At 38.3% G+C, this 14,626-nt stretch overlaps 1 protein-coding gene across 1 annotated transcript in view; it reads right to left on the bottom strand.

Moving 5' to 3' along the window:
• LOC132400716 (myelin transcription factor 1-like protein) overlaps positions 1–14,626 on the bottom strand; it is a 450,971-nt gene that overhangs the window by 148,961 nt on the left and 287,384 nt on the right. Inside the window, exon 11 of the mRNA XM_059981999.1 lies at positions 7,139–7,350. Coding sequence (XP_059837982.1) covers positions 7,139–7,350 — 212 coding nt within the window. The remainder of the gene's footprint in view (positions 1–7,138; positions 7,351–14,626) is intronic.

Here is a 14,626-nt window from a genome sequence, read left to right as displayed (position 1 = left end):
AGCATACTTAGATTTACAAATAGCATTTAACAAGGTACCAGAGGAAAATCTAGAGCATAAATTAAGAGCCCGAGGTTTTGGAGGAAATGTGTCAGTGTGGATTGAAAAAGTGGCTATGACAGAGCAAGCAGTTGGAAAAAATTGTGCTGGGGAAGTAGCCCAGGGATTAATTCTTGCTCCTCAATTGTCTACTATTTATTTTGATAATCTGGAGCAGGCTCAAGGGGCCAGCTGGCGTACTCCTGCTCCTATTTCTTATGTTTTTATGTTCTTATTGATAGATCAGAAGATGAAATAAAGGGAAACTATTTCAAGGTGATTATGGAATTGTATAGCAATGGGCTCTTTGTCCTACTTTATCCTGTGAGGCACTGTGATAACTTAGCGGTTAGCGTGATGCTACTACATTTCACGGTGCCAGTGTTCGGAGTTCATTTCCAGTGTCTTCTGTGAGAAAGTGTATGCTTTCTTCCCATGTTTGTGTGCGTTTCTGGTTTTGTCCCACCATCCAAAGAGATAGCTGTTAGTATGTTAATTGGCCATTGTATATTGTCCTGTGATTAGGTTAGGGTTAAACCGGTGGGTTGTTGGGCAGCATGGCTTGGTGTGCTGGAAAGGCCTGTCCCCTGCTGTATTTTGAAATAAAATAAAAATGTATCCATGTCAAACATGATGCTTACATCAATCCAATTTGTCTGCATCAGGCCCAAATCCCTCTGTACTGTTCCTAACTAATTACCAAATGCTTTTTAAACATTATAATTGTATGTACTGCACCTCACTACTTCCTCTGGCAACACATTCCAGATATTCACCACTGTGAAAATCCTACACCTTTCATCTTAAACATGTACCCTTCAATTTTGGATTGTCCTGCCCCACAAAAAAAAGTTTTGAATATCTTTCCTCTCTGTGCACATCATAATCTTAAACATTTCTGTATGGTCACTCCTCAGCTTCTTACATTGCAGTGAGAATAAACCAGCACATTCAATCTCTCCTTATGACTGTCGCCCTCCATTTCAAGCAACATCCTGGTGAAACCTCTTTGTAAATGTATATCAAAGTACACATCTGTCACCATATACAATGCATTTTCTTGCGGACATACTCAATAAATGCAAGAACCATAATAGAATCAATAAAAGACCACATCAACTTGGGTGTTAAGCCAACGTACAAAAAACAACAAACTGTGCAAATATAAAAGAAAGAATTAATGATAATAAGTAAATAAGCAATAAATATCAATAACTTGAGATGAAAAGTCCTTAAAAGTGAGTCCATAGGTTGTGGGAACGTTTCAGTGATGGCGCAAGTGAAGTTGAGTGAAGTTTATCTCCTTTGCTTCAACAGCCTGTTGGTTTATAGGTAAATGTTTCTGAACCTGGTGGAGTCAGTCCTTAGGTTCACATACCTTCTTCCTGGTTGCAGCAACTAGAAGAGAGCATGCTCTTTCTCCTCACACCTTTCCATTCCAAGCACATAGTTAAATAAATGGAAAGGGTTGTTGCTATACACATTAGAGAGAGGAAAAAAAGAACAAAATTCATTATTTCATTGTAAGAAGCGGTATTAAATTTACTTTGGTGTCATCTTTACTTCTTTCTACTCCAGTTTTATTCTCATTAAATATGCTGATAAAATCATACAAATCACCTCTGCCTAACTGCTCATCAGCCAAACAGAAGGAAATTCCAATATTTCCACACACCTTTTGTTACCTTACACTGCACTTCCAGCTTTTGTTTTGGCAGGGTGATATGCATTACCTTGACTTAAAGAGTTGCATAACATTTTAATCAGATTCGGCATTATAGCACTTTGCATAAGGCTGCTATTACTTAATTTCTGATTCGAACTCCCACAGAAATATAGCCAGACTTATTGCATTATTAATGAACAGAAGCATTCCCTGCACTATTTTTTCTCATGCACAACATTTCCCTACAGTCTTGCAAAACTCCTCTTAAATTGTCAGCTCTAGATTTTGATGTTTCCCATTTTATTTTCACCTGGATCTTTCCAGTCACTGCAGATATGTTTCAGCCTACTCTCTGGATAAATTTATGCTCATTTAATTATTTTTTTAAAATAAAGAATATAATCTGCATTAAAAGTCAACTTTTTCACAAAAGGAACAATAGAAGTCTAATCATGAAGTATTCACAAATAGGGATTTTTAAAATATATGTAGAAGTCATTCTAGTAAAGCATTTAGTCATTAGTGGTGAATTATAAAAACACTGTTCCAGAATCTCAGCACTTATTAAGGATTGAAATAGATACAAGCAAACAGAATTTATCCACTGTTTATTATTTCATCTTAATCTGCAAACTGCAATCTGGAGTAACTTTAAATTTTAGAAATTTTGCTACCACAGCTTAAGAGAAATCAGTGTCAAAGAATATTGACATCTACTTGCATCAAAAAAGAATATGTTCCATTTCGTAATACTCACCTCAAAGCATTGAAGGACTGCAGCGAGATCCCTTTTTATAGATATGATGTTGTTTACTACAGTACTGCTTGAAGATTTGGACAGGTGCCCAAGTCATCAGGAGTTATAGGTTTAATAAGCATGTTGTGCAGGGAAATTCATTGAGTTAGCCATCCATGTCATGCTGCATGTCTTAAGTGACAGATGCTCTCAGGCGAACACATCTCAGTATTTGGATTCCTGGGTCACAGCAGGAGCAACAACAAGCCAGCTATGATTTCAATTAAACAACAGGCTTTACAAGTGACTAGAGTCTATTGATTGCACATTTGTGACTCTCAAATCACTATCCATTATGAGGACATGTGTCAAAAATGGTATTAAGCCAGATATATGCAAATGCACTGTGATACTGTGTATTAAAACCATTCTTCCAGTCCCACTTGGCAATTGAGGGTCTGTGACCCTCTTGTCCTGCCTCACCTGGATAGACCTAATAACAAGTTGATTCTTCTCCATTGGCCATGACATGGTGTATTTTTGTGCCACTTCAGATTATTCCAACTTTGCTTGATATCTATGTTGGATCTCATTTCCTGGATGTCTGTAATGATTTAAGCAATCTCCTAAGGATAGCCAAAACTCTGGTCCAGAATGCTGGCAAGATCAAAAGCCCTCATTCATATCTGATAATTGTATCTTTCTACTGTTAAATTAATAATCTTAACAAAAATGAAATATATGATTGGATACCTTTCTTTAAAATTCAGAATAATAGAAGAATTTTAATGCTATAAATGGAATAAAGATGCTAATTAACATTGTGGTATTTCAAATCGAATGAAAAACAACCTGTCTCCTACAGACTTTTTACATAAAGGGATATGGTTACTTCGTGCACTTTATCCAACAATAAATTTAATTAAGGCTTTTCTCATTTAATATTGTTCTTTTCTCTTCTCTTTCTTCCCCCACAAAATAGGGATCAATGCTAATTGCTACAGTTTTGGTTAGGTACATCAAGTCTCCTTCTCTATTTGGCACAGAATGCACTTCAAGTTCTCTCTGTGGACCTAGCAACATAAATTTACAACATACCTACAGATGTCTGGATGACCCTGACACAGATGATGAAAATGGATCAGGGATGAGGCAGTGAGGTTTGAGATGGTGATATGTACTTGCTGCACTATGTGTCATGTTTTGTAAAAACATTTGTAAAGCTGTCATCATATTAAGCACTGTAGTATTCATAATTAATAATTTTTGCTAATTAGATGATAAAACCATTAGCTATAGGAGCAGAATTATGCCATTTTTGCTGATCAAGTCGCTCCACCATTTCATCATGGCTGATCAATTTTCCTCTCAACCCCAATCTCCTGCATTCTCCCCATATCCCTAATGCCCTGACAAATCAAGAATTTATCAACCTCAGCCTTAAGTATACCTAATGACTTGGCCAATTCCTCAGATTCAGCACTCTCTGGCTAAAGAAATACCTCATTATCTCTGTTCTAAAAGGACATCCCTCCATTCTGAGACTGTGTCCTCTAGCCTTAGACTTCCCTGCCATTGGAAACAATCACATCCACTCTAGCCTTTCATCAGGTCCTGATGATGGGTCTTGGCCAGATACATTGACTGTTAACTCTTTGCCACAGATTCCGCCTGGCCTTCTGAGTTTCTCCGGCATTTTGTGTGTGTTGCTTTGATTTCCAGCATGTATTTTTCTTGAGTGGCTTTTCCTCTTGATCTGATACTGGGGAAAACGTTTAGTGGAAAATCCTTGTGGATATGCAGTGTGTGCATCTCATGCGGCATCTGAGGTGGCACAGCTTCCTTCCCTCCTGTTTCTGCTCAATGAGTTGAATCTTTTGTGCTACTGTAAACGTTTATGATGAATCTTGTTATGCCTTAGGTGCGGTGTATGACAATGGACAATTAAGGAAACTATGTGGGTTTTATACTTCTTCAGAACTCTGATAAAACACAGTGAACTAACTACAAATCTTTTCCTGCTTTTTAATTACTGACTGCAATTGTTGCTGTACACTATGCAGCTCATAGGAAGGATGAAATAGCCAGATAAAATATATGAACTGTCTCCTTTGCTAAGGCAGCAACAGCACAGCTTTATGACCTCTTAGCACTCCAGTGTGATCAGGCTGCCAATACTTCCCAAATTCTTCTGATGAACAAATACAATTACAGCGTGATGCGTCAGAGGCTGAAAGGATTGACGGACTAAAGCACACAATGTGCCAAACTGTAACGGATGACGGGTATAACTGTAAGTGAGAGATTCACAATCATAACAAGAAAAGTAACAGCAACTATATGATTTACCAGAGACAGAGTTCTGAACGACACTCTTGGTATCTGCTGCCATTGAGCCCTCCAAGTGGACTTCATGCAGTTACCTAAATGGATGTGTTGTGATTATGCACTTGTTATCATGTTTGTTATCCCCATTGGTAAAACCTGATCCAACTCAGAGAAATGATGCTGTAACTGTTGATAATTTTATTATGAGAATTTATCCCTAGGTTTGGGATCACCAGAAGATCTCAGCAGACAATGATCTTCAATTTACAGGTAAAGTTACATGAGTTGATGAAAGCCTTGTAGTGTAAGCATCATTTCACCTGTCCTTATCAACCTCAATCTTACGGAACAGCTGAAGGATAGAACAGGACCTTGAAATGCAGGTTAGCTAAATTGGGTGATGAGACTGAGCAATATGGCCAAAGGAGCTTCCACTGGCCGTCAGGATAACACACTGCACTCCAAGCTGCGTTACAGGCCTATCTCCGCAAGAGGTAGTTTTAGGATGCCCTATGCGCGTGCTAGTCATCCATCCCTTTTTACTTAAACAGATGGACATCCATACTATGAGTGAAAGCATGTTGCAGTATTCTATAGCACAAACACAAGCTTTTAAAGGTTCCGCTCAATATGTTCTTGAAGCCCAGAGTACTGTGCTGGCTGCAGAGTGTCAAACCTACCAGCAGGGAGATTGGTTACAGGTGAGGGCCTACCAACAAAAGAACAGCATGGGACATCTCAGGAAGACAGGCTCAAATTGTGTAGCCTTTCTTGATAGGATAACTGCTCATTCCAGAAATTAGCCTGATGAACATCTTTAGGACTGTAATGCTACTTTAATGTCCTTTACATTTCTTCCAATGCCACTAACACAGTGGAATCCATTAGAGAAAGCCCTGGGTTTAGCAAAGGCAATGGTCTTCTAAATTGTCTATTTTTAAGCTTTCTGTTCTGTAGGCCCTCATCATCAGCCTGTCCATCCCAGTTTAATTGCACCTGTCTTTTGCTCTCTTCACCAACATTGTGTTGCTTCCATTCCAAGATTGTGTCTTTATTCAAGACATAACAAGTCTAACACAAATCTCTTGTCAGATTGAATCTTTCTGGATTAACACATATAGCCAGCAGCCACAAGAAGCACCAACCTGACTGCTCTGGCAATTTAATCTTGACTATATAACAGAAAGGATTCTGCACTATGTTTAACTCAAGTCTCGGCGATAAGAATTCCACATTGTGGCAGATTGTTTTTTCCCTGTGAATAGGTGTTGTTCCTTCAGGGCTCTGCTAAAGCTGTCAACAAATCTGTTCCTCTGTTCATTTTCTTGATTTTTTTTCTCTCTGTCAAATTCATTGGGTGTCCCTGAGAAACCATCATCCTCGGGAAATGAAAGATTATTTTCTTATCAGAAAACCAGTAACTGTCACATTTTGTTGGCACTTCCCTAAATTATGTAACAATATCACACACAATAATACAATTATACAAAAGCAGCTTCCCCCAAATATAACTGACTGTATGCTTTAATATAATTTCATAGTATTAATTGTTTTGGTTTTTGACATTATTATGACTTTCCTTCAATATCCCAACTTGTAGATGCTTATGAAGTGACATCAAACTGAATTCCATGTACAGTACATCTGTAGTGATCTCTGCATAAACCCAAGGAGTCCAAATGCAGGACAACAGCAAAATGGTTCCTGACTTTTGTTTGCTGCTGTCAGGTCTCAAAAGGAGCACATTGGCTTCAGGGTTGAGTGCAGGAGTAGAGCCTACTAAACATTAGGCTGGGAGCAGATTGCAGTTATGAGGTGGAAATCTCTTTGAGGCTGTACATTCAGTTAAACATTTTGCCAAAATATTATCTTTTGGTGATAATTTACAGAGATTCTTCAGAGAATAGCAGTTGGAATTCTTGTGGCGCAGTTGCTTCTAACACTGGGAGAGAGGTTGTTTGTTCAGTGCAAGCTGATTTCCCTTTGGATGCACGAACCAGAGTCTCAAGCTTCCTATTGACATATCCAGGGCCAAAGTTTTGTTATTGGTAGATGCAAGGAAGAATGACCTTCCAAATGAGACTTCTTTGCACCTGTCCTGTGTCCATATAATAGGCATGAATGGTCAGCTTCAACTCCATTAGCTTTAACAGTGTCAGCAATTACCATTGATATTATGCTTTTAAGATCTTGTTGTATTTACATACTGTATAGTCTTGGTCAAGTACTGTTTGAAGGAACTGTTGAAAATGCTTACAAAACAGAATACAATAAATCCTATAAGTTCAAACCCATTTCTTCTAAAAAAAAAACTCTTGGAAAAACATTTGTTATGATTGTTCTACAATATTGTAAATTTTGTTTCTTACCATCATACCCTTTGGGGGATGCATCCCTGGTCTGAACTTTGGGAGCTATAGCTCGTTTTCCAAAAACTTGGTTGTCATAGTTGTTATATTCAAATGTAGTCTTAGAATATTTCTCCAGCTCTTTTGCCAGGTTAGATCGAGGTGTGGTGGTGGAAACATTGTGTCTGTAGCCATATTGTGGGATCTCGAGCTGCTTAACAAAACACATAGGCCTAAAATGAAAGAGATATGTAAATTACTAGGACCTGTGCTTCTTACATACTTGTTGAAGAATTTACACTTTGTTCACAGGTTAAGATATAAACAATTCAAATTATAAGAGCAAATTTTCCACTTCAGTGTTCCAGTGTGGATCAGCCCCCACAGGGAGCAGATATTGGGAAATTATGCATCTGTAGCCTATGATTTGTTGTCTATAATTAATGTGGTGCCACACAGGCTTCTGGACTGGGGGCCCTGGAGCAGAAAATTTACCCTAACATTTTCATGCTTTCCTAGAATATAAACTCTTTGTAATTAATGAAGAAATAGAAATCTTATTTATGATTCTGCAGACATTTAAAATGACAGAACATTGATTTATTAGAAATTACGATTAATAGAAATAAAGTGCAAATTTCCAAGACATCTCTGAATCACATGATTTTTTAGTAATTAAAAATTGGCTATACAAGCCATCTCTTTGATATATTATCTTGGAATGCCACTGCTTTAAAGTCAAATGTTGACCAGGAATGAACAACCATTGAGCTAATGATCTGCCCTAAGTCAATCTGGGGAGGTTGTTGAAGTACAAGACATGATTGCTACACCCTGAATTAGGGAAAAGAAAATCAGGTGTGGATTCCACTCCTGATCTATATCACTCCAATACCCTCCAAAAATATCTTGATGTAAATGATGGTCAAATTCATCTGTGATGCCTCCAGCATATGCTCTGCTTGCATTTGCTATAGAGTTACATATGAATAATGTGAAAGATATCCAAGGAATGCTAAAATTCATAGCACCATACACCCATATCATACAGTCCTTTAAAAGTAACAGGAAAAAAATATAAAAGAAACAAGTGGGAAAATATTTGTTCCAGATTGTCAATGCTGTAATTTACAGAGTATATTCAAAAGCAAAGCAAATAAAACCAGAAGGAAGAGTTAGTAAAAAAACAATATTTCATGAGAATTTGGCAGTTGTCAAACCATGAGGTTCTATATTATTCTATAATTTGTATCAGTATCAGCAATACATATAACATCGCGGTTCTTCCATTGTCTTGCTAAGCCCCAATATCATCTTAAGAACATTAAGTATACAATATATTTCTAGTTTCCAGTTGAGACTGCTAATTTTGACAAATTATTTCCATTTTGTGTGCTAGTACCTCACAGAAGGAGACCTGTTTTGGAACGTAAGAACTCATGGACATGAGAAATTGGAACAAGAATCAGCCATGTGGTCAATTGAGCCTGCTCTGCCATTCTATAAAATCATACATTTAATGAGGCCAACTCTACTGCTTCCCTGAATACAGAATTGCACAGATGCACTATTCCTTGGGAGAAGTAATTGCTTCTGATCTCCATCCTACATCTATATCCCCTAATTTGAAGTTGGTAGTCTCACCTACCAGTAGAAACAACTTTCCTGCCTGTCTTGCCTATCCCTTTCATAATTTTATATATTTCAAAAAGAACCCCGCTCATTCTCCTGAATTCCAACAAGTATAATCTTAGGCAAGTCAATCTCTCCTCTTTGGCCAACCCCATCATCTGTGGAAACAGCCCGGTGAAACTTCTCTCCACTTCCTCCAAAGCCTTGCTCAAGGTAGGAGACCAGAAATGCAGACAGTGCTCCAGGTCTGGTCTCACCAGTACTCTATTCAGTTGCAGCGTAACCTTCCTGTTCCTAAATTCAGTCCCTTTACCAGTGAGGCCAATCAAGAATTTAATTTGCCTTCTTGATAACCTGTTGCGCCTGCAAACACAGTCTTTTGAGATTCATGCACAAGAACTCCCAAGTCCTCACATTACCTACATTGTACTCCATCTGCTAGACTCTTGGCCATGCACAACCTATTTATACCTCTCTGCAGACTTAGTTTGCATGATATCCAGACACATCATTCCATATATAGGTACATTGATGAAGTATGAAAGGGGGAAAATTCACAGAATGCAGAATGGTGTGTTGCAATTTCAGAGCAAGTACAGGTGTAAGGGCTATGATGAGATAGACTGGGCAATCAAGAGTTCATCTTTACCATCTACAAGAGTTCAAGAGTCTTATAATAGCTGGTTGGAAGCTGTTCTTGAGCCTGGTGATTATCTCAAGTTTTTACATCTTTTGTCGATGGGAGTGGGAACAGCAGAAGACTAGAGTGCAAGTTTTTCAGACAGGAAGGAGGAAAGCAGTGGTGTATCACAAATACCAGTTCTTGACCTGCAATTGTTCACCAGTTGCATTAATGATCTGGAGAAGGTAATAGGCCTGAAGTTTCTTAATTTGTCAGTGATGCAAGAATAGGTGTAAGGGCATGTTGTGATAATGAAACTGTGATTCTACACAGAGATATAAATAAAATGAGTGGGCAAAAAAACTGATAAATAGAGTTTTACAGTGGAGAAGGGTGAGGCCATGTTCTTCAGTAAGAGAAATGAAAAACGAGATTATTATTTAAATGGAGAATAAATGCAAGTGAGTGAAGTACAGAAGGATCTCCGTGTTCTAGTGCATTAATTATAAGAAGCAGTAAACAAGGATAATCACACAAACTCAAGAAAATCTGCTGATGCTGGAAATCCAAGCAACACACACAAAATGCTGGAGGAACTCAGCAGGCCAGGCAGCATGTATGGAACAGAGTAAACAGTCGATGCTTCAGGCTGTGCTCCTCCATCAGGACTAGAAAGAAAGAGGATAAGTCAAAAGAAGTTAGCAGGTAAGTTCTCCCAAATGCATCAGGTGCTCTGCAGTTTCTCACAATAAGTCCTCTGTCACGACTAAGTGGGCAGTTAAGAAGTGAATATGGAGAGAACTAATTAATGTAGTTTGGAGTTCCAATATCATATGGGATGTCTGGTGCATTGTGATGTGACTATTTTGCCACTAAACCTTTCAATAACCTTGAACATCTTTTGACAGATCTGCATCAAAGGAATGACCTTTCTCCATCCTAGAATTGGCAAAAGTTGTACAGCTCTCTGAACCCCAACGTATCAGAACAGGTCGGAAGCAACTTCATTTGTGGTACATACATCAGAGAACACAGTATGCTTAAGTACCAACAGTTCAATATGCCTGATCAAAGACTTTTTATCCAGTGAGAATCTGATATTTTTTGAGTACATTTAAGTCTCAGTCTGATGTGAGGCCATGTGGTTTTGCATCTGCAGTCACTTCTGTGTCCATCATTTAATATCATGGACTCATGCTTCACATGAGCAGGTAGGTATAGTTATTCTACTGTTGAAGTCTTATGATTGTTGCTGGATCTCAGCGTAAAACTGTAGTTGTAGATCTGCTCAAAAGCTTTTCAAGCTTTTTCTTCAAAAGTTATGATGAAAAGTCTCTCAGGGTCCAAATCCACCAGAACGGGATGCTTCAGGTAAGCATGTGGACTTTTAATTGAAGAATGCAAAACTGTTACACCAGTTCATCATTGACTTGACAAACATTAGTCAGATCATAGATTATTGTAACACTGCAGAAACCAACGACAGGAAAAACTGGGATATTACAACAGCCTGAATAAACATTTCTAACAAATGAAGAAATGGCCTATAAATAATTATGGACACCTGGTTACACAAACACCTGACGAAAATTTCCTACATTCATTAATAGGAGTTTTGGCGCTTCCAATATGACCCTCACCAATTTTTACTGATGCACCATAAATGCAGCCTATCTGGATGCATTACAGTTTGGCATGCAACATCTCTGCCCATAACTGCACAAAACTGCAGAGATTTTTGAGTACAACTCAATACATCATGGAAACCAGCCTCCCCTCTATGGACTCTGACCACATTTCTCGCTGCCTCAGTGAATCAGTTCACATAATCAAATATTCCACCTTCCTATTGGCAAGATATACAAAAGCCTGAAGGCATGTACAACCATGCTTTTTTGTGTGCCTACACTACATTTTCTCCGTGGCTGTTGAACATTATTCTGTTATTGTTTTAACTTGTACCACCTCGGTGCACTGTGTAATGAAATGAAATGATCTGTATGGACTGTAAGAAAGACACATTTTTCACTGTACCTTGGTCCATGTGGCAATAATAAACCAATTTACCAATTTCACTGTCCAATCATTCAGGTGACATGCACTCATGGAACAATGATTAGTATTCAGTGCACACTCTCCAGCGACTGGCAGAATATTATTCCAAGGGATTTACCGACATCCCAGCTTTTCCAAAGTGAACACAGTCTAATTGGCAGTTCCAATTCCATCTGAATCATGCCAAAACTGAATGCAAATTATCCTAGCTTTTACTTCAAAAATTGGATAGAGATTCACACTGAGAACAATAATCCAGGTCCATTAATATTCTCAGTTATCCCTGCTATAAACAGAAGTAAAGGAATTAAGGTAGTATATTCATAGCATGGTAATAAAATCCTAGTACAATTACCTATATTTAACCTACAGCATATATCAAGACAAATCCCAGGGGCAGGAGCATCATGGCCACTGAACAATGGGCTGATTATGTGCATCAGTCCAAGGGTACCCTGTGAATACCACGGTACGAAGCAGAGGTATAACTGCAGATGCAGAACAACAATCAGCTTGCAACAGCAGGAGCTGGATGATGATTAACTATCAGCCAACAGCAGCAGATTAGTCACTGCAGGAAATAATACATTCTGCTTGTGGAATTCTTTCTGTTAGCCCCCTTTACACTGTGTGCTTACTTTCAAACTAAATTTGAGGGTTCTTGTACATTTAAAGCTTCTGCTTTTCTTCTGCTTGGTCAAAAAAATCCCTTATGGCTATTGTTCTCTTTCTGAAAGAATTCTTACAATTTTACCTCTAATTTTCAACTAGGTAAGTTCTATTTTGTTTCTGTAATATACAGTATTTCATATCTAGGCTGCTGATTTGCCAATCATGTCTGACAAACTGTCTGAACTGTTCAATGATGAATAGCATGTTAGGTGAGAGGGTATTACTGGATGTTATTTCCAAAAGGCACCTGATAACGTACTGTACAAGAAATCATTCATGAAATCTGAGGTAACATTATGACATAAATTGAGCAAAAAAGCAGGACAGACCTAGAAAGCAAATTGCTCAAAATGTTTTCTCTTCCATTGCTATAAAATTTTGTAGTAAATCAGGATTATACAACTACCACACTTGTCGTATAACTTGTCAAAATGAATTATGTAATACGCACAACGTAGACAACACTTGATCACCAAGAACAAGGACAACAGAAATGAACCCCTTCTAAGTTTCACAGCATGAGACCACTTGCCATCGATCCTGGAACCCCTTATCCAACAGCACTGTCATCAGTTAGAGGGGCTTCAGCAATTGAAAGTGCAGGCTCAACATCCCTTCCAATGTGACTAGGGAGGGGGACAATTAATCTTAGCCTTGCCAACAATATCCAATTCATGAAAATTGAATATTCACAAAAATAAAGTGTTTTTTGTGGAAAATGCATGTGCAAATGAGAACCAGTTAGGAGATACCAATCCCTTTGCAATGCTCAGTTTACACTTGGCCTTTCAGGTTAGACTGTGTCAATCCAACTTACTCTCTCTCAGCACCAAGCAGAGAAAGCATGTTCTTCCCAGCAGGATGAACTCTAGTACTTGGGCTTTTTAAGTGGATCCTGGCATTGGTTTAAAAGGCATAATCAGAAGTGAGCCCTTTAAAATCGTCCCATTTCTGAGATTCAAGATGAAACAATGCCAAAGTGAGGTCCTATGGTTTTCATCCTGCTGGTTTACCTGCAAGAAAATGGTATGAAGATCAAGCTTTTGTGCCAGTGCAGCTAAAAGGTCAAAAGGGGAGACACTAAAACTGGTTGTATAACCAGTTTATTCAATAGTAATGTGTGGAAGTTTGGATTTGCCAAAGAGTCAGTCACTGTGAACTGTGACCTACTACTATTTTGTTTTGTGATAATGAAGCTCACCAGCAGTCTCTGAATGTTGGCCTCCAGTTCATTTTACAATGCTGTTATTGGCATAAACTACTCATCAATGCTTGAGGTGCATCAAAGTGTTTTCAATGTCACAAACACTCTCTGCTCAAGGACTGGGAAATACTCTCCTCACCTTTGGGTAGAGTGAGGCAGGTAACATAGATATACAAATTTGTAGAGAAATTTATATCAGACTTTCTCAGGTTTCAGGGAATGATAAGCTGCATACATGTGGCATTAAAGGATCTGTTTCCACTTCAGGAAAGTCAACTTGAGGGACAGAAGTTTAGGTTAGCTTCAATATTGTTCGTGCTGTCTGACAAACGTAAGAACTGATAATGAAGTTGCTACATTATCAACAATGAGATTTACCCGTTGCAAGGAGCACATATTGATGGTACCAAAGATTGGCAGAAAATGTATTTATTCCACATTTGCTGACAAACATTGCCAACCCCTCCACCTTATAGGTCTTTCACTAATGACAATGCATGTCGAAAGTGAACTTACTTAGTTTGTTGTATGATTGAAAAGTAGAGCCTCAAAAGTTGGATTGCTCCCAGTGTGATATGCTACAAAGAGGAGTATACCAAGAGTTTACTGTTGGTCAGATGAATGCATGGCCAAAGAGATGAAGGACTTTAGTTTTCCGGGTCACTGATACTGTTTCTGGGAAAGGTGGGACCTGTGCAATTCAATTTATGGATACCTGAACCACAATAAATCCATCAGCATTGAGGTTGTATTTGCCTGAGCCCCTGGGAGAACTCACACTAATTTGGCACAGGAACTGGCACAGCGTACAATATTCCTTACAATAGGGGGTAAGGAACAAAGAAAGAAAGGTTAAATCTCGAGCCACAGGGAGAAATGTGAGGCTGGATTGCATACATTTTAATGCAAGGACTCTGAAATGGATGAAGAAACTATGGCCAGTGATTAACATATGGTTAAATTATAATATTAATGACACATTCATGATTAAAAGTTGGCTGAGCTGGAAAAATAACATTCCTGGGCATAGAATCTCCAGGTGAATGGAGGAAAGATTGCTTTATGTTGTTAATCATAAGAAGGAGGGAGGATACTTTGAAAGTATTTTAAACAAAGCCAACAAAATAGAGTGTAGAAACAAAAAAAAACTGGTTGTTTCTTTGCAGGCATATACTGCAAGGTTCCTAATGTTCAGCAGGAAATGGAGGTTAAAGAGGGATACAAAACTAGGGTAACAATAGTAAGGGATTTCAACTGCTCCCATATTACTTGGAATTTTCTATTAAACCACCTCCAGTTTATCCTTGTCACTGTAGGCACTTAT

This window comes from Hypanus sabinus, chromosome 10 (genome assembly GCF_030144855.1).
Source record: "Hypanus sabinus isolate sHypSab1 chromosome 10, sHypSab1.hap1, whole genome shotgun sequence".
Lineage (NCBI taxonomy): Eukaryota > Metazoa > Chordata > Chondrichthyes > Myliobatiformes > Dasyatidae > Hypanus > Hypanus sabinus.
This window is presented reverse-complemented; position numbering and strand designations above follow the sequence as displayed.